The 22,963-nt window shown below is 45.0% G+C and overlaps 1 protein-coding gene across 2 annotated transcripts in view; it reads left to right on the forward strand.

Annotated features, from left to right (window-relative positions):
• SYT7 (synaptotagmin 7) overlaps positions 1–22,963 on the forward strand; it is a 226,950-nt gene that overhangs the window by 186,604 nt on the left and 17,383 nt on the right. Inside the window, exons 7-9 of one of the 2 annotated variants that reach the window (XM_035123676.2) lie at positions 2,684–2,806; positions 9,323–9,458; positions 22,286–22,556. In XM_035123676.2, coding sequence (XP_034979567.1) covers positions 2,684–2,806; positions 9,323–9,458; positions 22,286–22,556 — 530 coding nt within the window. The remainder of the gene's footprint in view (positions 1–2,683; positions 2,807–9,322; positions 9,459–22,285; positions 22,557–22,963) is intronic. The other variant, XM_035123666.2, reaches the window with a different exon arrangement.

The raw sequence follows: 22,963 nt of genomic DNA on the forward strand, positions 1-22,963 counted from the left end.
TCAGACCACAGTATGTGCAAAGCAAAGATAATAGACCAGGGTGCATCATGCCAGCTGTGTTTGTATGATCAAGTGAACTTGCATAAAACAAAATGTTCTTCTTTTCAGAGGAGGGGGAACAGATTTCATCTCCCCATGAAAATTATTCTTATGCATGCTCGGCTCAGCCCTTCTGAAAAATCATGGCAATATTATCTCAGCAAAACTAATTCTTATACTCAATTTCATTTCCATTTATTTACCTGACTTCCTGGCTGTAGCAAGCTGACTGCAACCAATCCATCCAGAAATTTGAGGGTATGTTCTGGGATAGAAACAGCTTCAGGAGAGTTGGGTACAAAAGGCCCAACGATGTCTAGTCAGAGGTGCCCTACTGAATTCAGTGGAGCTTACTCCCCGGGTGGTGGGGTTATGAGTGCAGCCATAGCAGAGAGCAGGAAAGTGGCCAGGAAGGATTTCAGTTCTTCAGCACTTCTGCTTTCCAACATTTTGGCTGTCGTGGATTATTTCTCTCAATATTGGAGCTTCCACATAATCTTTTTCCTGTTTACAGACTGGGCAAATCAAATCAAATGAGGCACAGATAGGCTTAGTCTTTCCTCAAGGTCAGACTGTAAGCCAGCAGCAAGATTTGAGCCAGAATGCAGCAAGCTTCAGGTGGCCTTGTATTTTAATATTGAAGCCATGCACCTTGTCTGATTACTATCAAAGGGACTGTATTATGATCTATTTATTAGACATCCTTCAATCTCTGAGGGAAAAGTGGAAAGAACAGATAATGATGCTCCTACCTGGATATATTTGGTTCCAGGATGCTGTTTGGCATGTCACAATTCCTGCTATTTCTTGCTCTCTCTCACTCTGCAAACATCATGCTTATCTGATCTCCCCCCCCCCCATACATGCAGCTCAACAGCTTCAAATCTAATTACACAGATTCCCTGCCCAGAGCTTTTTCCCCCAGCACCTTTTCCAGTCTTATGAGTGCACTGACCCATTCTGAATTCAGAGATGTGAAAGGTTTCACAAGGCGTGATGAGTAGCGGTGCATGCATGTCAGAGAGCGGGTACATCACACTTTGTTGGGAGAGGCACAGCACTTGAACTGGGGTCATGGCACTGTTTGTTGTTTGCACTACCCTCAACAGCCTGGGGCCACATAGGGCAGCTGCTTTCAAACAAAGGCCAAAATAAAAAAAAAAGACAAAGAAGGAGCTTGTTCCTGTTCAGATCTGAAAATCCCCAGGCCCTCTGCAGAAATGAGCACAAAACTGACACAAGTTTATAAGGGTCATGCTTCAAGGTGACTACCTGTGTCCTGCTAGTGGGGTTTCACACTGCCATGACATCACTCAGTGCAGTCACAGATTAAATTCGTCCCAAGGATTTAAGCATGTTTCTCCATCCTGCACCACAGGGTGGATGGGGAAACATGGAATTCTCCCAGGAAATCCCTGATCTGAAAGTTGTAACAGTCATTGTCAATTTGCTATATACCATATTTACTAGAATCTACTGCTCCCCTTTTTTTGGCCAAATTACGTTGCAAAAATTAACGTGCGCATTAGATTCGATGGCACATTTACATTCACTAGCAAATACTTTTTTTGGTTTCAAGGTTCTGAAAATTGAGGCGTGCATTAGATTCAATGGCGCATTAGACTTGAGCAAATACAGTATATTGATTCCCTTAGGGTTTCCTCTTGTTCAATACTGATCCACTTTCAAATTCAAAAGGCATTAAATAAATGCTCCGGCCACCTAACGGCTGTACCAACAATCTAGCAGCAAGCTAACATTCTGTGCAACACAGCAGCAAATTGTTCAGCTATTTGTGTGATGCTGCTTTTTCAAACTAACAACAATGACGCTTCCTGCAGCCATCTTTGGTTTCAAAGAATGATAATCATGAACCTCCTATGAGATCACTAACCTCCATTTCTTGTTCCTAACCTGTACCATCTTTAAGTACCATCCAATGAGTCACAATCGGTGTTAATTATGTGATATCGCAAAGTCACCAGGCAGTCTTGCCTTCTGCACCAAACTTTAGGCACTCCTCATCTTCTGAAGTGTCATCTTAGCTCACCCTCATCCCTCTCATAGCAGCAGCTGCAGCTTCTTGGATTAGTACCTAATCACTACTTAATGCAGAGGTGAGGTGACATTAGGTGAGATATCCACATCACTGTCTTTCCATGTTAGACACCCACAGTTTCAGGAGGAGACTAACTTCATAATGTTGGTCTATTTTCAAGTTCATATTCATGTGGTTTATGGATAAATTGATGCCTCTGGAGGCAGATGAAGTTGCTGTTCTGTGCAAAAAAAAGAGGCCATAATGGCAACCTCGCATTGTCTCCAGGATATTTGCACATTTAGATACTCCAAGGGCACAGTCTTGTGCAGCCCTTCCTGCACAGTATCACGGTGATTCATCTGCTTCCTATGCTCTCTCGCCTCTGAATTGTACCCAGAAAGCCTGGGGATTTAATGCTTTGTACAGCAGATAGATATTAAAAATCTCTTTTCATTGTAGTGCTACAATGCTGTTTTCTCACCGGTTTCATTTCTTATGCTCTGTTCTTTTTCTCTTTTCTGTCTGTCTGTCGTTTTTCAACCTGCCTACTGCTCACTGAACCTGGGGCCTCATCGCTCCCCTGGCTGGATCCCCTCTGGACAGGGAAGGCCGCATGGTGGTGTTGTCCCTTGTTTTGGGGCTTTCAGAACAGGACGACTTTGCCAATATACCTGATCTTCAAAACACTGGAAACCAACAGAACCAGAACTCTCAGGGGGACAAGAGGTATGAGTAGGAGACAGGGGCTTTCGGCAAGAGGAAAGAAAGCCTCACAAGGGGCTATCCTTCATGAGAGTTGGTGCAGGAAATAAGGAAGCTCCAGCGTTGAGTCTGGTGCAACATCTAAGCCAGCCTAGCAATACTCTTCCCTCCTGCTTGGAACCTCATTTCCTCCTTGATGGTCAGCTCCCTTTGGAAAAAAATGGCAATTCCTTTCACAAGCGCGTACTCTGGTGGGAATGTATCCTCGTATAAGCCCTCCTCATTTTACATCTCTTCAGCTCCATCCAGTTCCTTCTCTCTTCCCTGTCCAGTCCAATAGTAAGTGTGTGGGGAGTGTGCAGGGTTGGGCCAATACATTTTGCTCCCTGAGGCAAACAGTATCGAACCCACCCCCACCGAGCTAAAGTGTATAATGCCCGTGGCTGAGTGGCACCCGAAGCAGATGATTCCACAAGCGCCTCTCTGCCTTCCTGGCAGTAAAAATTCAATAATAATAAATTAAGGGTGGTGGTCAACTAAGTTTTCAAGTGGACCCATTGCAATCAATGGACCTAACTAAGTCATGTTAATTAATTTCATGACTGTAAACAGAAACCATATGTAGAATATATCACTGCTGCTGCCAGGTACATAAGATATTTGCCCTGACTCCATGGCTACCAATATTGTGACTGGGCCCTTTTGCCAGGTCTGGAATTCATCATTAGGAAGACTAATACATTGGGGGCCCTGGTCATAATACAGCCTATCCCAAACTACCTGGGTGCGGCACATCCTTCTCCTGAAGATGCAATAGGCACACTAACACTCCTAATTCAGAGCTACCCTCAGGACCTCCAGGTGGCTCCCTATGAAGCAATAATAGTCTCTCCTTCCTTGTTTTCCCCTTCCCATACACTCCCTCACTTGACTAATGGGATCTAACAGGGTCATATTGTGTGACTCACAAAATAGGTTCTCGGAGAGGAAGTGCCTAGCTAGAAGCAGAGGCCTCAAACACTTCCACGTGTACGTTAAATTCCATCTTTTAAGGAGAGGAGGTGTGAAGGAGCAGATTTCACATGATCAGTGCATTAACTGGCACCGTTCTCGCCTGCTGACTATTTTTAACTTGCTGAGGCTATATTTCACTACATATTTTAGCACTTCCCATTTGATCACCCAATTGCATAGTTGATCCTTGCTTTTTCAACCTGCAATTTTAAGTAGTAGCAGGTGAATAAAGAGTCCTATTAGGCCATAACAGTTCAGTGGGAGAGGATGTACCTTCTCCCGGCACATGGCCATTCTGTGCACATCCCATCTGGGGAAATCCTCTACCTCCTACATAATCAGGCCACCCCAGTCCCAGCTTGATGAGAACATTCTCTCTTGTAACCAGCTTCAGTAATAAGAAACCTACATGTGTTTATTGCATCCATCACACAATGATTCCCATAATTTGAAGACAAGAAGGAGTTGGGCACATGGCCACTGTATGTGTAAGAGATGTTTTGCAGGGATTGGCTCTGAAGAGCCTTTTCCATTTCACATTATTAGTCTGGAGGGAATCCTACAGAGAAAGAGCTGTGCTTTTGTAAGCTTCTTTCATGGTTAATATGGGGGAATGAAGGCTCTCCAGTTTGCCCAAAGCAGGGGGGTTAGATTCTTCTCACTTCTTTTGGAAGCTGTGGCCCTCACTGTATATCACTTTCTGGGCCTTTAGCTGACACCAATGGAAGGCTGTTTTCAAACCTAATTGACATAAGGGGCACTGCAGTCCACAGGATGTAGAGGCAGCTGGAAGCCACACAAAAAACTCTCCCTGTGCAACAGTTGAGATTAGGAGACTCTTCCATTGGCACCAAAGGAGTGGCGGGAGGTTGCTATGGGCCACATGGAGAGGCTCCCAGCTCACACCTGACCCCTGGACTACCAGCTCCCCACTCCTGCTTTAGTACAGGCATGCAACGATTGTCTTCCTAGACTTCCAAGCTTCTATTAACTTCTATACAATTATACCATAGGAGCAGAAAACTCAGAGCTCATACTGAAATTATTATTATTATTGTAATCTTGCACTTAGGGCTGTTACATACCCTCCAACATTCCCCTGATGAAAATAGGGACCACACGTCTTTTGGTGCCATGCAAGTCAGGGGGCTTGTGTGAGAGCGCAACACCAAAAGGCATTTTGGGGTGTTGTGTTCTGACTTGCGTGAGAGCGCAGCGCCACTGCAAATGCCAGCACCAGCTCATCCCTGGGGCATTCTGGAATCAAATCAGAAGCCAGGATGGCTTTTATAATTCCAGGAATGTTACTGGAAAATAAGGGACGATTGGAGGGTATGTTGTCAGTTTAATCTGGAATGTGTCCTCGTGTCGTGTCTGAACAAACAACTTAATGGAGAAATTCTGGTGCCAGACAAGGAAACCTAAACCTAATCCCAAATGTTGTGCAGATCTCATGCAGGATAGCAGAATCAATGGAGATGTAAGGAGATATGAACTGTTCATTTGTCTGTGCCTCAGGAACTCAGCATCTCTTAGAGCTTCCTGTCTTCAGTTCCTGTATCTGATATTTGAAAAAAACACACACAACTTTCTGAATCAGAAGAAGTCATGGTTACCACCTGCCTTTCTTGTTTTCCTGTGAGGCCCTTGATACTTTACTGAGATTCAGGAAAACAACTTCCCACGTATTAGTTTGGTCCCCCATCTCCTTGGTAATGCATTCAGCTCTGATCGCAAGCTGCTCCACTGGTCACACCATTCCTTTCCAAACCACTGCTCCCCCTCTCTCTGGAGGCTGACAGTGTGGGAAAGAGTGATGTGATCAGCATACCCATCTATGATCAGAGCTTAATGCATTACTAAAGCCTCCTGCGATGGAGCAGTGGGGATCTTGGCAGCTACTACCAGACTCAGTAATGTCTGAATTGGACATCTGTCTCAAGCTTTGTCTTTCAACCTGTTCCCCTCCCTCCCTGCCTTCCTTGTGGAATCTTGTCTCTGCTTCTTCCCTCTCCACCTGTGGTCAACTTCTCCCTTGCTTCCTCTGCACACTCACCATACTGCTTCTTTGTTTCCCTATGCCTCTCTTCCACATTCTCCTGCCTCTTTTTATTTGCCTGCCCCCCACCTTTTCTGCCTGCCTGGCCTATGGAATGTTGATGATTGTACAATGATTGCAGAGGGGCTTGTGATGCAGTCTTTGGGGGCTTGCTGTGAGGGAGGCAGGGGTTGTTCTGGTTGCATTGAAATCCCTTTTACCTCAGTCTCTCCTCTCCTCAGCAGTGATCACACGATGTTCTGCCATCCCATACCCCAATGTAATATACCCTCAACCCTCATCCTCCTTGCACTTTCTCCTCTTCCTTCTTCTAGCCTTGCTGCTCTTGTTGCTGCCTGAACTTTCCCCCTTGTCAACCTCGGCAGCTCCAGTCCAGTGCCTTGTTCTCCTTGTGTGGTGGCTGTTCCTCCTCTACTAATCTTTGTGGTGTGTGGGTGTGTGTGGATGTGTGTGTGCATATGGGTGCCTGTTTCTCTCCTGCTACACTTTTCTCCACCCTGTTTTCGTTCCAGCAGGAGGCATCCTGCAGATCCTGGGATGAAAGGCACCCTCTCTTCTTTCTTTCTCTCTCTTCTCTATCTCTCTCCCTATCCTGTGACTTCTGCAGCACTCACCAACTCCCAGACAGCCTTGCAGCTGATCCAGTACTCTGGGGTTGCAAAAATAACTCTGGATTTGTCATACCTTCTGACAGTCAATCACACACATACACACACACATTTGCTCTCACTTTATTTTTAACTTCTTCTTTTTTGGTCTTCAGCTATTCTGGTCTCCTTTATCTGTGCATGCATGTGCTAGTCTGTATGTCAGTGTACAACCCAGCATCTTTGTATGTGTCAGTCTGCCTCAGGGTGCAATCTTTATATCTAGAATTTCCCACCCAAGAGTCTGTCCCTCTGCATGAGCCTGACGCTTGTTGATCTATTTATGTGTATGTGTATTGCTGTATTTATTGATGGGTACCAGTGTGTTTGGATCTTGTGTGTGATGTGTCTGCATGTCAGCGTGCCTGGAGATGCGCATGTAATGAGCCATTACATAAGTTCATTGGCATATGCTCATCTCTCTCCTTATGGTTATTATAGCATCTTTGTGACATGTCAAGAGGCTATCTGTATATAATCAATGTCTTTGGGTTTTCCCTCTTGGGCAGCATCTCCTTGATATTAATTGTCTGCCTCTGAACAATGCGTGTCTGCATTTTTCTTAGGCTTCCCTCCTCCGCCTGCCCCACATCCTACAGAAAACTTGTGTGAATGAGGTCCAGCTGATCAAACTTAATCCAGAAACTGTCCATTATTGGCAGGTGTCATTCTGATCGTGGAGGGCTCCTCTCTGCATCTTTGGAAACCTTGATTTTTCAGAGTTCGTTCCTGAATGCATGATGAGAGCCCTCCACATGTGCAGTTAAGCTCAGTGAGAGAGCCCTTGCTTTGCATACGAAAGCTTCCAGGCTCAATCCCTGGCAGGTGATGAGAAGAAGTCTTCTGCCTGAGGCCCTAGAGGGCCACTGCCAGTCAGATTAAGCAGTGCTGGGAGAGATGGACAAGTAGTCTGATGTGGTATAAGTTAGCTTTCTATGTCTGTTCAATCTTCAACATGAATGTGCATAGACTGAGAGAGGAGTCTTTCACCACAGTGCTGCACATGCACATGCACATGCACACACACACACACAGAGAGAGAGAGAGAGAGAGAAGGCTAGAACAACAAGCTTATGGGCAATTCTTTTTTCTTCAGGCCTTTTCACTAGTTACATTGCTGCATGGGGTGGGGAGTGAGACTATGTGCTCTCCCTGTTCCTGAACTCTACCCCTTCATTCAACTGTATGCAAAGAACTCACCTGTGGGCAGTTCTCTCCCCACAGCTGAACACTCTGTGGAAATGGAGGCGGCGTATGCAATCTGGCACATTTCCTCCACGTGTTCAGTATAGCACATAAAGGTCTTCTGTATAAAACTGTGTGAGTCCCTCTTTGTAGTACTTTGTTATCCATTGTCTCTACTTCCCTTGGCCATCTGAAAAGTGATTTCCTATCCTTTCCTCAACAATAGCTTGGTTAGATACTAGCTGGCCCATCACCACCCCATGGGCTTTATAACAGAGTGAGGATTTGAGCCTGGCTCTCCCACGTTCAACCCCAACATTCTCACGGCTACAGTGTGAACAAACTTGCAATAGCCTTCCTGAAAATTGAGGGGAGGGGCTTAAAATCAGGCGTGTTATGAATGCAGTCATGGAGCTAGGAATGGAATGTTTTGCTCACAGGACCCTGGAAGAAGGCACATTTGTATGTGTATGCAATAAGACAGTTGCTTCCTTAATCACATTGCTTATTTGTAGCAATGCTGTTGCGGGAACAAAATGGAAACCAATCAACAGAGGGGATTTCCAAGGGTGCTACCACTCATCAATTTCCCTCTGAATTGTAAATAAAAGTAACTTGAAAAGCAGCTGCCACATTATGTCCAATAAGAAATGGCACCAGGAGGCATAATTGATGACTAGCCAAAACAGCATTGCCCAAACCTATCTAGCAAAAGATGAGGTGTTACAGAGTTAATTAACTGTTGCCAAGTTTTGAACTAAAGACCTAACCTGACCCAGGCAGAGTGCCCCAGTTCTGCTGTTTCCCTGGGCCCTTGTGAGACATCCCGTCGACACCCAGTGCTCAGGTTTCTCGGGAACTCTGCATACACTGAGGCCGGCAGAGAAACCATCTGGCCGTACGTCATTTCAGAAATTGCCTGTCAAGGAAAGCAAACAAAGGTGGTTGCCTCTTTGTGAAAGGGAATGTTTGTATTTGGAGAAGGTTAATGGACTGGAGAGGCAGGAAGAGAGTTTGCAGGAAGTACCCGCACAGACCAGCCTGCAACCCATGAAGCTTCAGTATGCCCTTTCCAGCTCAATCCCATATGTATTGACACAGCACAGAAATGGTATCTAAATCCTCAGAAGGAGAAAGACATGTAGTTCCATATGGTGTCTTTTGGTGGTGGGGAGATGGTCCATCCAAATGGAAGGGGTGTGTGTGTGATAATCTTAAATCCAGAAACAGGAAAGACCCTGAGCAAGAAGAATGAAGTGATATGGTGGGTGTTTTATTTATTCATAGAGTGCGACATAGAAAAAGGACAGACCCACCTCCTCAGAGGGTTAACAACTTAAATGTCAATAAAGGACAGGGAGAGGGGAGAGAAGGGACAGAAGAAGAGAAGGTTCCCGAGTCCAAAGGCTCGAAATAAACATTGAAAAAGCAAGTATGTAAAGCTGGTTTGGGATTCCACAGGGGTAAGTTGTAGGGAGAATCACAGAAATGAGATGGGTTATCAGAGTGACACGGGAGGTTTAGCCCTCAGTTCTCTAGCTCTGCCAGGAGCTATGTTTTTCCTCCTTGTCTTGAATCCTCTATTTCTGTTGTCTCCAAAGCGTATGCATAATGTGCTTCTCCTCTCTCTCCCAGGTTGCCCTCTGGTGGCAAAGCGGTAAACACAGCTCCTGTGCCAGGACAGACACAACACGAGGAGCCTGACCATAAAACAGAGCCTCGCTCATCCGTCTCGGACCTCGTAAACTCCCTGACCAGTGAGATGCTGATGGTGAGTGCTATCAGGTTTGCTCAGTATAATAATAATTCACAGTATATATTCCCATAAAGTCTGGAGGAAGCAAGGTCTTTATTCTGGATTATGCACATCTGACCATATTCCTTTTGTGTTTCCAGAAATGTTCTCTCTCTCTTTCTCTCTCTCTCTCTCTCTCCACACACACACACACACACACACGGCAGGAAGATTCAACTAACAAATCCCACTAGCCTGCACAAGGACTCCCCCCCTTTCCTCCCCTGCACCCCATCCCGAAATTGGCTTGGGGGTCAGGAAACCCACCCCCCACCCCCAGAACAGTGCACAAGAGGGAAGAAGGGGATCATTCTGTCTAGCAAACTAAAAAGCATGCACTGACAGAATGATTGCCATAGTGCTTTGCTGAATTCCTCCCATTGCGTATATGTGTGTGTTCTAAAAGAATTCAGCCTCCATTTCCAGAACAGTGAGGCCGAGACTTAAACCCAGTCTTAAGTTCTTGTCCTACCCTACGCAGATGACTCTGAAATTGGAACTACTTGCTGGTTTATTTTTATACCATCCATTAACAGTAAGTTATCTGACTGTTGTACAATTTTTAAAACATTAAAAAAACATTCAGAAGAGCCAGTGTGGTATAGTGTTAAGAGTATTGGAGTGCAGGGCCTAGGGACCAGGGTTTAAATCCCTATTCAGCCACAAAGGTTACTGGGTGACCTTGGGCCAGTCACTGCCTCTTAACCCAACTTACAGGGTTGTTTTGAAGATAAAATGGTGGCGACACCTTAGAGGGGAGGTAGGATATAAATGTAATAAATAAATAAATGAAATTAAAAAAAAACCCAAATTAAATCTACATCAGAATAAAACCAACCACAGAGAAACAGCACTGGTCAAGATAGAAAAACAAGGTTTTAAAGGTAAAAAAGTGCAGAAGTAAGAAAAGGTCTCCACTGTCGCCAAAAAACTGCAATGTAGGTGCCAGGCAAGCCTCTCTAGGGAAGGCATTGTACAACCAAGGTGCCATCCTGGTGTTGATTCAGAAAAAGGCCCTCTCCCTAGTGGTCATCCATCTCACTTTATTTGGGAGAGTACCTGAAGAATAGCCTCTGAAGATGCTCTTAGGATCCAGGCAGGTATACCTGAGAGGAGGTGATCCTTCAGGAAACCAGGCTCCAAGCCATTGAAGTCATTAAATGTTAATATTGGCACTTACAAGTTGACCCAGAAACATCCTGGCAGCCAGTGCAGATGGCAAAGTGCTGGTGTAGTAGGAACATATTCGCCAGTCCCTGTTAACAATCTTGCTTCCCTATTGTGGAGCACCTTGAGTTTTCAGTCTGCTTTGAAAGACAGCCTCAGGTAGAATGCATCACAGTAATCTAAGCAAGAAGTTACTGGAGTGTGCATAAGTGCAGCTAGGCTATTTGAGTTTCAGGCCCAAAGTGCATGTTATGGAGGAGATCCATGATTGGATCACCCTTTGTTGTTTATTACCCTTAAACTGCTGTTGGGGTTCCAAATTTGACTGGGGAAGCAGCACAGGGCAAAATATTATCCCTTTCTCCTCAAACCATTTCCCACATCTTAAACCTCACCGCCAAAGCTGCTCTGCTGAACAGGGGGACATACACTCTGATGAAACACAGAAGTTATCTATGAGAAGGGTCTCCCAGCTTTGTGTCCGAACCCTCCCAGCACCAGCCATTCTGCTTTCATCCAGGGTTACCCAATATTTTAATTTCCTAGATTTTGGGGCTCCCACTGCTTTGCATCACCATGAGCTGACCATGTTTGCCCTGTTCAAAAATAATAAAAATAACCCCTCTCTTGAACTTGTCACTGTATCCTTATTGATTTATTTGGGGGTGGGGGATAATGAAACAAGGTTTCCAGGGTTATACAACGTCCAGACAGATGTGTTTGCATAGGGGATAAAAGCAGTGGAGTGAGTAGCAATCCAAATTTAAATCTGTTTTGAACATTGCTAGCTGTGCATCAGGTCCATTATTGAAATTTGTGGTCAATAAGCAGCTGTATTTCAAACATATTAAGGTGAGTTCATGTATTGATTTTCAACAAAGAAAAAGCGTGTTACCTTCCTGCTTGTTTTTCATTTATATATACTTCCCTAACGTAAGAGGCAATGATCTATTATCAACTGTTCCATAATGATATACTTTATGCATTCAGGTGACCTACGGTAGTGATAGCTACAAGTATTGTACCTTGGCCTCTCTATTACACCCCTCTTTTGGCCTGAAAGGTCAAAGAAAAATCCACTCTGGATTGCTACAATGAGTCTTTTAGTGACTTTGTCATCATCTTAAGAACTCTGCAGAGAAAAGTAAGACTACCTGGCAAGCTTTTGGAAGGAATCATTTCACATGTTATTAAGCCACCATAGCATCTATTTTTCTCCTTCTCTATACACCCTTGTGTGTGGTAGGACTCCGAAGCTAGTGTGGAATACTCCTAGTTGAAAGATTTGTAAATGGAAGAGACAGATACAGTATTGGGTTCAAACCTGTGGTCACCCATGAAGCTTACTGGGAGACATTGGGCAAAGCCCCTGTTTTTTTCAGCCTAACCTGCTTCACTATCTTGATGTGAAGATAAGATGGGGTGAATTCAATGTTCTGTGCACCAGTCCAAGCTGCTTGGAGCAGTGCAGGATACCAGTGTGCTCCCGCTGATGTTCTTTATACCTTGAAAGTTTTCTTTATGTATTGCCTGTGTCCCTCGCTATCAGGGCAGTCTCGAGCAGGTCAGGCGCCCTGGCACTGAGGGGCGGAGATCGCTCCGGCGCCCCCGCCCTCGCAGTGCGCAGCATGGCTTCTGCACGGCTTTGCCGCGCAGCGCCCCACCTACCAACTCGGTGCCCCAGCACCACCGGGACTCTACCTAGAGCCGGCCAAGCTCACTCTCCACCCCACTTCTTCCCAGTGGGTCTCCTTATTTCTAGCACCCCCACTCTTCTAGTCTCCACCCACTTCCCATCAGCTAGTTCCTGTTTGCTGGGAAATATTAATGAGCTGGCCTGCAGAGAACACAGCAGGTGTGGAACTGTCTGCTGGATTCACTAAATCACAGGCACAGTTGATCCCTGGGATGCAGCCATATGAGGGGGGGGCCCTGAGGCAAGGAGTCAAAGAGGGTCCCATCGCACACATGGAACATTAACTTCTGGACTTTTGCTGGACTCATAAATGTATCAAGCTTAATTCATAAGTGCCTCTCTTTGTGCCCCATGTCCACTTTAGATAGAAAGTACCGTAAATGTATCTGTATGATGATTTTTAATATGTAGGCCAACGCGTATTTATTTATTTATTTATTTGAACATATTGATTCTTTGGTCGGTTTTGTTGCCAGACCCCTGGCAACAGTTGGGAGTTAGAAAAAGGTTCTAATATTAGATTTCATTGTCTTTCCATACTGATAGTTTCCTTTGACTGTAGTTGGAAGAAGGGCTTTTCAGCTTAGAAAAAAAGACAAATAACAGAGCAATCCAATTCAAGTTACACCAGCTGATGGAGCAGTAACTGGCAGGGACTGGGATAATGGCAGGGACTGGGATAATGGAGTTGTTAACTTACTTCCCCCAGGCAGGCTCCTGCACTGTTCCAATAATAATAATAATAATAATAATAATAATAATAATAATAATAATAATAATTTATTATTTATACCCCGCCCATCTGGCTGGGTTTCCCCAGCCACTCTGGGTGGCTTCCAACAGAAAAATAAAATACAGTAATCTATTAAACATTAAAAGCCTCCCTAAACAGGGCTGCCTTCAGATGTCTTCTAAAAGTCTGGTAGTTGTTTTCCTTTTTGACATCTGTTGGGAGGGCGTTCCACAGGGCAGGCGCCACCACCGAGAAGGCCCTCTGCCTAGTTCCCTGCAACTTGGCTTCTCGCAACGAGGGAACTGCCAGAAGGCCCTCGGCGCTGGACCTCAGTGTCTGGGCAGAACGATGGGGGTGGAGACGCTCCTCCTAAATGACCGAGGCCATTTAGGGCTTTAAAGGTCAGCACCAACACTTTGAATTGTGCTCAGAAATGAACTGGGAGCCAATGGAGATCTTTCAAGACCGGTGTTATGTGGTCTCGGCGGCCGCTCCCAGTCACCAGTCTAGCTGCTGCATTCTGGATTAGTTGTAGTTTCTGGGTCACCTTCAAAGGTAGCCCCATGTAGAGAACATTGCAGTGTTACAAGCCCTTGCAAGCTCTTTGACAGACAGTTGTGCAACAGGTGAAGGTTTTTTCTGGCATGGAGACCCTGTATCTGCCACCCTGCTGTCTGCCCAGCCGCAGTCCAAGGCACTGGAACCTTGTTGGGCATCTGCTTGGCAATGTCATCTACGTACCTTTCCCTTTCAGAATCTCCATCGTCCTGGATGCTAATCAATAAAGGCTGTGAGTTTGCCACATGTGGTGCGTCTTCTTTGCGAGGAGGCATTAGATAGGGCTCCTTTGACCCCCTCCCTGCAGGATCTGGCTTCGGGAATGGACTGGGAGCCAGGGAATTTGCTGGGCGCAGGGACAGCGGTCTGTGCACTCAGGTTCCCTGGCCTGCTTTGCGGTTCTTAATTAGGCTATATATAAAAAAGGCATCCCTCACATCAAAGATGGGCAATGTGGTGTCATGTGCTTCCCTCTTGTGGTAGAACTAGGAAGAGCGATGCTATAGAAGCAAGGTGCAGTTGTTATAGGGAGGAGCAGGAACCTTGTGATACCTAGCTGAATTTTTGATTCCCTTAAGGTGCATGAGGTGCAGGATTGTCACACATGGTGGTGTATACACAGGATTCTTGCCCATAGGAATTTTGTAAAATGTGGTGCAGCCCTAAAGGAAGATGAGGCTATCAATGCCTGTGTTCTGCTTCCATGGGCAGAGGCAGTTTGGCTCTGAATGCTGGGAATCACAAGTGGGGAGAGTGTTGTTGCCCCCAGGTCCAGCTTGCAGGCTTTCCACAGGCATCTGGCTGCCCAGTGTGATTACAGGGCGCTGGACCAGATGGGACTTTGGCCTGAACTAGCAGGGCTCTTACAAAGGAAACCTTACAAAGAGCGGCTTTGGGAGTCTTGTGCTCAGAACATGGCTTCCCTACCCTTGTTCTCAGGCAATCCTATATAAACCGCTAAAATAATAAAACACATATCTAAGGATGCCTCCAGGCTCAAAATTTTGTGGGAGGGATTCAAGCCCATACCAATACTTTAGGTTGGTGCAATTCAAGCGGATTATAGTTCTCTTCTGCCCTAGTGCAACAAATCTGCTTCTTTTAAAAACCTGGACTTTTTCCCATCTGGGAAGTGAAGGGGAAATGCATTTTAAAGTATTGGATGACCCAGGGATTAACGGGGACACCCCACAAGCAGATCAGGATGAATGCTCACTGTCGTATAACCACCCTGTAAACAAATCAGAATGAATGCTTAGTAAAGCCAAGATCTACTCTAACCACCACAAATGCTTTTGCAATCAAATAAGGATGGGTGCTGAAGAAACAGGTCGTATGCAATCAAAAAAGGTCATCTGGAGCAGCCCCGAATGTTAACATACACACACACACACCCCAAAGATCCAATGCCATAAAAATGCCTTAACCTATGTTATGAAGACAATCTCCCCAATGACCTCATGGGGGTGAGCATGACATAGATGGGATGCCACAACAAAAAAACACCACACTCAGAAGGTGCCAACCTCACCTGTAACAGGGAAGTATGAGAGGAAGTCATTTTCAAACTTTTTGAGTCCATGTACCAACTACCTTCTTTCTGTGGCACCCCTGTGGGGCTCAGGAGGCCAGTTATGTCACCCCTTGCCTGCAGAGCTGGCAGCCTCTCACCCTTTTTCAAACACCCTCCCTTGGGGTGTGTTCCCTCAGCCTCCTCTCCCCTCTCCTTGGGAGTCCTTTGGGCAGCTGCAGCTGCCGCTCCTGCTCCCTGAGCTGCTCCCCCTCCCCCAAGAGAGATGCCTCCCAGAAGCACCATTCTCCTGCAGAGCTTGTAGCCAGTGCTGCTGTAATAAACAGTTGTGCAAGCCTTTGGGAGGCAGAGACGTGAGAGGGCATCAGAAGGGGAGGAAAGAGGGACAGAGGCCAGTGTTGCCCGCGGCACCCCTGGTTGAAAGCCACTGATTTAAGGTCTTATCCACACTTTCTCTTTTCCTGCTGCCTTCCCCAGGAAAAACCACTCTTTAGCACTTGGTCAGAGCAAACAGCAATTCGGTTTTCCCGCCGGATTGCCATTTGTTCCAATCTATTGCTAAAGAGCAGTTTTTCCCTTGGAAAAGAGCAGGGCAAGGGAAAACCACTTGGACTTGTGCCTAGAAAGTGTGGGTCTAGCAGAAAACTTATTGGACCCATGCTAATGAACCCCAAGTTATCCAGACCCCAAACTATAAAGTGCTTTAAAGTTCAACACTAGCACCTTGTATTTGGTACAGAAACAAACTAGCAGCCAATAAAATCTTCATAATTCAGCAATGATAGGAATATTGCAGTGCAGGATTTTTGGATTAGCTGAAGTTTCCAAATTGTCTTCAGATAAACAGGGCTGCATGGTGAGGAATCTTGCAGGTACACTTTCATTGTCACCAAGAGATGTGCAGATTGTTGTGTTTGTGGTATCCTCTGTAATTCCTCAGAATCCCTGATGCACTTCTCCTGAAGCCAGCCTCTTTCCAAGAACTTTGACCCCTGCTTTATATAGAACGAGTGACTTTTCCCTGGGCATAGCATCTTACAATCTGCAGAATGTCATTCCTTTTAATATAATTCTTATCTCCTTGCCCTCTGTCTCCTTTTTCCACTCTATCCTGAATCTTCATATTATTCAAGTCCTTGTAGATGGTAATGTTCCAGGCTCCACTGTCAGGAGCACACAGAGTACCAGTGCTAAACAATGCACAACACAATTCAGTTTGGCTTTGTAGTGAATCCCACAAGAGGTGTTGTTCACATAACACAGTATCCAGCTCAACAACTCGTCTCAAGTAGCTGCAGCAGAAAAACAGGGGGGAAATGTATTTTCCCCCCTTTCTTTTATTCTCTTTGTGCTCTTTGATGCTCCCTCCATTTCTTCCACTTCTTAATGCCTTATTTTTTATTGCATTTATAGTCCATTTCCTGCCTTCTGCGCAATTTACATGCATGATTTATCCCTGTCACATCAGATGATAAATTTGCACACTCTGATCTGTACATCTGTATTCATTCGCACCATGTGAACTGTTTCTGATATTTGTTTTGCCTCTTGTGTGGATTGTTGAGTAGACTGTCCAAGTAAAGTCTCTCTAAAAGTGCAGGTCGTGGTTTAATAACTATTCACCATCTCAAAAAGAGGGTGGACGATAAGGTTAGAAAATGAGTTAAGCAGGTTTTCTGAAGGGAGTTGCTCTCTGTACAACCCCCCCCCCCCGCTGTCCCTCTAGATTGAAGCTGATGCATCTGAGTATCTAATAAGAAAGTGGATCCAGGAGTCTTTGTTCCTTGTGATCCATGAATCTCCGTTTTGATGATTAAGGCTCTGGGATGAGATCTTTTGCCTCCTGAGTAATCAGCAACCCTTCCAGGAATCTAATGAACACCCATCATTTCTACTTCCTTCTTGTCTAAAACTGAGTCCCCCCCCCTAACTTTGCTCTTGTGCCCTCATTTCTTTTCCAAGGTCCACCCATGCTCATCCACAGGAGATACGAAGATCCCAGGGTCCCAAGAACTGTTGCGCTGGGCGAGAGGCAATCCATACTGTCACCCTGGCTTTGGAGGAGGAAGTGGCTTCGGTAACGTGACAGGCAGGCTGTCAGGAAGGATTTATCAAATTGACCCTCCCTATCCTGCTGAAGCAAGCAAATGAATCAGAGCCAGGAGCCATTTGAGAGATATCAGGGATGGCAGGAAGTTTAATCCTTCCTGACAGTTCTTTGGAATGCACCAAAGCCCTGGGCAAGAAATCCAAGAGAGACTATTTATTCCCTTAAAATGTGTAAAGGATTCAGTTTCCTGCTATCCTATCATGATGTGTTCTCTGGAGAGAAGACAAAATAATCACCTGAGGAGCCTAGAGACCTGATAGGGCAAAGTACATGGAATAACAGAGCACCAATAGGAGAATAGTCCCAAAACGCCTACAAATCTGAGGTCTTCCTCAGTGTAGCAAGTGATTGTCCCATTTGCCCTCTGGCTGAGACCATTTTGAAAGGTTAATTTCAAAAGGGCTTCTGCTTTAGGAAAGGTGTGGAATGTGCAAGCCTAACGGGGGTTGTCACTGCTAACTACCCTGTTTCCACGAAAATAAGACATACCCATAAAATAAGCCATAGCAGGATTTCTAAGCATTTGCGCAATATAAGCCATACCCCAAAAATAAGACATAGTGGTAGGTGCAGTTCGGGAGGGCGCCAAGGAAGAGGCAGGGCTGGATGCGTGATATTAAAAAAAATTAAGACATCCCCTGAAAATAAGCCATAGTGTGTCTCCTTGAGGAAAAATAAATATAAGACAGTGTCTTATTTTTGGGAAAACACGGTATATATGTGTTTTCTCCTTACTTCAGACCATGTGTATGTCCTTGAGGAAATCTACTAGGGATAGATAATCAGGCAGCTCCTCAACTTCTTTCCCTCTTTTCAGCCCAAAGTACACGTTGCAGGAAGAAGGGTGATAGTCACCCCTGTCATGTATATTGGGGAGAATGCATGTGACATTACAGGTCTGTACTTCCCACCCTCTTCCCCATAAGTGGAAGCTAATGAAGTGGAATGTGAAGTGGAGAAATATGTGATGGTGTTGCATCACTTTAATTGAATCAAACCCACCACATTACATCTGTGACATATATTTTGGACCTTAGCTCCTGGCCACTTTTGCTACTGTATGCTTTATATCAATGGTTTCTTCAGTCAATATTAATGCAACGTTTGTTCACAGGCTCCGCCATTTTTGGAACCTACGGAGCTTGCAGTTTTTCTCAAGAAGCTGACTTAACTCCTCTGGAGTGCTACTATTGATTTACAGCAGCATTGCTGTTGATAGACAGTGTGAAGTTCTTTCAAACCTCTAATGGCACTGCAAAATCCTGTAGATGGGAAAGCATTCCTGGAACATCTAATTCAACAGTCATTCTGTGAGCATTTAGGAAAAGGATGCTGTGATTACTAAGACCCAGTATGGGTTTCTCAAAAATAAGTCATGCCAGACCAATCTGATTTCTTTTTTTGATGGAATTACAAACTTGGTGGATCGGGGAAATGCTGTGGACATAGTGTATCTTGATTTCAGTAAGGCTTTTGACAAAGTCCCCCATGATATTATCGCATGGAAGCTGGTAAAATATGGGTTGAACGAGGTAACTGTTAGGTGGATTTGTAGCTTTTGCTATCTTTCATTTTTCTTCCTCCCATTGAAATAGAGGGAAGCTGTTCTTCCTTGAAACACTAAAACAAAATAGTATGCCGCAGATTGCAGGCAAGTCTAATGATTCCTTATTTCCTAACACAAGAGGCTCCTCAGGACAACCCTCTGCATTTGCCAACAGTCCCAGCCAGCAACACCAGGAGAGATGGTGTGTATTTGCCCTATCTACTCTTACTCCATCCTCTCTAAACATCTAATTGATTAGGCAGCCGTCTATCCCTTCTGAGTATTTCCTGCCATTGCTGAAGCTTGAAGAGCCTTTTTATGTAGGGAACTATGAACTGGGCCTGGAAATGTGCTGCTGGTGGGTGCAGAATCAGTGTCATATGCACCAATAGAAGTTTCTACACTGTCTTCAGGGGCGCGCTTTTGCTTGCCTTTGGATAGTGCACATTCCTTCAGGAGCCTTTGAAAACAATAGTAGCTGAAGATTTATTAAAGTCTTTCAGAGACGTGAAAAGATTCAGGGCAAGCTGCCAAAAGGGGTTGAGATTTAAAATTGGAAATCATTGACCTTGTTGTGGGAGTCAACACAGACATTTAGTTTCCCTGTGTACTGTGGATTCCTATGTTCCAAAGATGTTGTAACTTTCAACGTGCCCTTAGTTAAACTGAGCAAACATAAAGTATTTGAGAATCAAATCCTCTCCTGTTCCAACATCTTATTGCAGACCTTTAGATTCCAGGTCTTTTGTGCCGGAGCATTGTGGAGCCAGACTGAAGGGAAGAATTACCTATACAGTATTTATTTTATCCAGAGAGCCAGTGTGGTGTAGTGGTTAAGAGAGGTGGACTCGTAATCTGGGGAACTGGGTTCACCGTCTCCTCTCCTCCACATGCAGCTGCTGGGTGACCTTGGGCTAGTCACACTTCTTTGAAAGTCTCTCAGCCCCACCCACCTCACAGGGTGTCTGTTGTGGGGGAGGAGGGGAAAGGAGATTGTTAGCCACTTTGAGACTCCTTCGGGTAGTGATAAAGCGGGATATCAAATCCAAACTCTTCTTATCCTGTTTTGCAGACAATATTGCCCCCCAAAACAGTTCACATCAAGTGGGGGGGGGGAGACAGGTGTAAACTAATGAATACTTCTGGAACTCTCATATTGGGTCATAATGAGTTAATAATACAGGCTGAAACTATGTTATTAAAAAGGGCTAAGTGTCTACCCTGTTTCTCATATTTTAAGACATACCCATAAAATAAGCCATAGCAGGATTTTTAAGCATTCAAGGAATATAAGCCATACCCCGAAAATAAGACATAGTGATAGGCGCAGCAGCAATGCTGGCCACGGCAGGAGGAGGAGGAAAAAAATAAGACATCCCTTGAAAATAAGCCATAGTGTGTGTTTTTGAGGAAAAAATAAATATAAGACATGTCTTATAATATGAGAAACACGGTATGTGCTGCAGCATCCACAATCGAGAACTCAGCTTGGTACAGAATTCAAATTAACCACATAGAGGTCTTCTATTGAGTAATAAATAAAGTAATCCTGCCACAAGTGACCTTGCTATTTGGTTTTATTCTGCAAATCATTTTCTCATCTGTAAAATAGCTGCAAACCTCAATACTTGCTTCCCTTGGGATTGGTCTGGAAGTTGCTCTTGGTGCAAAATGCTGCAGCCAGGTTGCTGAGTGGAGGTGCACACATATTACACCTGCGCTGAGAGAACTGCACTGGCTGGCAATCACCTACCAGGCCACATTCAAGGTCTTGTTGTTAACATATACAGTAAAGCTCTGACCAAGCTCAGGACCACCTGCCCTTGTGTGGACCTGTAAGATCACTTACTGTGTAGATCGTCTAGGGAAATTCTACTCACGGTACCACATACTGAAAAATATCATAGGACAGTGATCCCCAAACAAGCATTTTCTGCTATTGCTCCTGTATTATAGTATTCCCTCTCTGAAAATGCCTTATTAACTATTTGTCTGTCCACACTGGATATGTTGGTGAATATCCAACATCCATATGTTGGTGCATATGCATTTTGTTGCTAAAGAATTGGCAGCAATGAAGTCTGGAAATGAAGTTCCTGGCTCTTTCAGGCAAGTTGCATATATTTTAAGGGATCCACGCATTGTGCCTACATATTTTCTGAAGCCCTCAGCACGTTTGTTTATTTGGACTATATACAGGAAGGCAGGTCAGAGCTATGTTTGTTCACCGTCATATTTCCGACTTTCCATTTGTTTAAATTAACTATTTGTAAGGCTAATCGGAATGTTGACATCTTGTGCCTTCATTTGCTGTATCTGGAACATTTCTTTATCAGGCAGTTGTCAAACCCCTTCCACCTCTTTGCATGCTGAGCTGTTTTCATCTTGAACGGGAGAAAGTTACAGATTCCGATGCAAGGCCAAATTGGGAATAAAGCCTCCATGTAACCACTGCCCTGAGGGCCTAAACGCAATTAAGTTATTAGATTGAGAAATGCTTAATTAATGTTAGCAATGAAACAGGATGCCAAGAGTGGGAAAGAACTGCTAGAGGACCGAAGCTCACGTGCCTCTTAAGAAATGAAAGGAGGAGCGGCCTGTGCAAGCAGCAGGTGAAATTGTAGCAGCAGTACTGCAAGCTGCTTGGTTTTTTTTATGACAGGCCATAGCACATAAACATGGAGATGTGGCATTTCCCAGCCACACTGCCAATATATGGGCCTTTGAGAACGGGGAAGCTCTGTAGCCTCCTTCATAAATAGAGAAGGTGAGACAGGCAAGTTCCTGACTCAGCAGCCGGAGGCGGGCGGGCATGGACAATGTAAAAGCTGAAAGGTGAGATGCATAAATAACAAGGAGGCTGGAGCCGTAGCCGATGGCAGTGGGGTGAAGTGTTTCCAAGATGGGGGGGGCTGCACCCTCCACTAATGAGGAGTAGAATATACTGCTGTTTTCAGTAGAATGCATATTTCCTCTCCCTCAGGCACACTTCTAGTTAGGCCTGTGATTAAATAGACCTCGTGCTAACAATATCTCTCCCCCCCCCCCATCTCTCCCTGTGGTAATTTCCCAGAGCCCTTTCCCTTCAAATGCTCACTTACATTGGATAAATGATTTTTCAAGTGCCGTTTCTCACCTGAGGACAGCAGACAGTTTGAAAAGGCCTCGAGCTCTCTGAAGGGAAAGAGGCAGAGAGATTCTTTCCCCCCCCCATCAGAGTCACTGGCTAAGATGAAGTGGATTGTAAAGGAAAACGTTCTCTAGCAGTAATTGAACATAAATCCTTTACAGGTAATACATAAACCATGAAAAATGATCACCAATTGCCTAGATTTAATCTGGACCTGGCTTGGAAAATCCCTGTGGGTTTCTCGTGCTTAAAAATGTCCAGGTGCAGATAGTGAGCCGCCTTCTGTCCCAGACTCTCATGGCTGCCTCTCTCTGTTTTCTTTTGCACCACAGCTCTCCCCTGGGTCTGAGGATGATGAGGGGCATGACAGTGCCAGCCGAGAAAACCTGGGCCGGATCCAGTTTAGTGTTGGCTACAATTTCCAGGAATCCACCCTGACTGTCAAAATATTGAAAGGTCAAGAGCTACCAGCCAAGGATTTCAGTGGGACAAGTGACCCTTTCGTCAAAATTTACCTCCTACCAGATAAAAAAAATAAGCTGGAGACAAAGGTGAAAAGGAAGAATTTAAACCCACATTGGAATGAGACCTTTCTCTTTGAAGGTATGTAAAATGGTCTAGGTTTAGGGTGCTGGTTATGGAGGCCAAGAATTTGCTCTGGCTTCGGGCAAGTTACTTAACAAATCTGCCACATGCCTCAGTTCTGTTCCTGTTACGTGTGGTCATGTCTGATTTCAAGGGCAAGCAATGTTGGTGGTGGCATAGAGCAAAAAATGCAGTTGTGCAGAATACAGTACTTGTAGCTAAACAGGAAAAGAGGATAACAGAGGACTAACCCATTTAATCCAGTGCCAGTCTTCTCCTGCAGACAGCTGGGATCAGTTATCACACTTCACATAATAGGCTGGAATCATAGAATCATAGAGTTGGAAGAGACCACAAGGGCCATCCAGTCCAACCCCCTGCCAAGCAGGAAACACCATCAATGCATTCTTGACATATGGCTGTCA

This window comes from Zootoca vivipara, chromosome 1 (genome assembly GCF_963506605.1).
Source record: "Zootoca vivipara chromosome 1, rZooViv1.1, whole genome shotgun sequence".
Taxonomy (NCBI): Eukaryota; Metazoa; Chordata; class Lepidosauria; order Squamata; family Lacertidae; genus Zootoca; species Zootoca vivipara.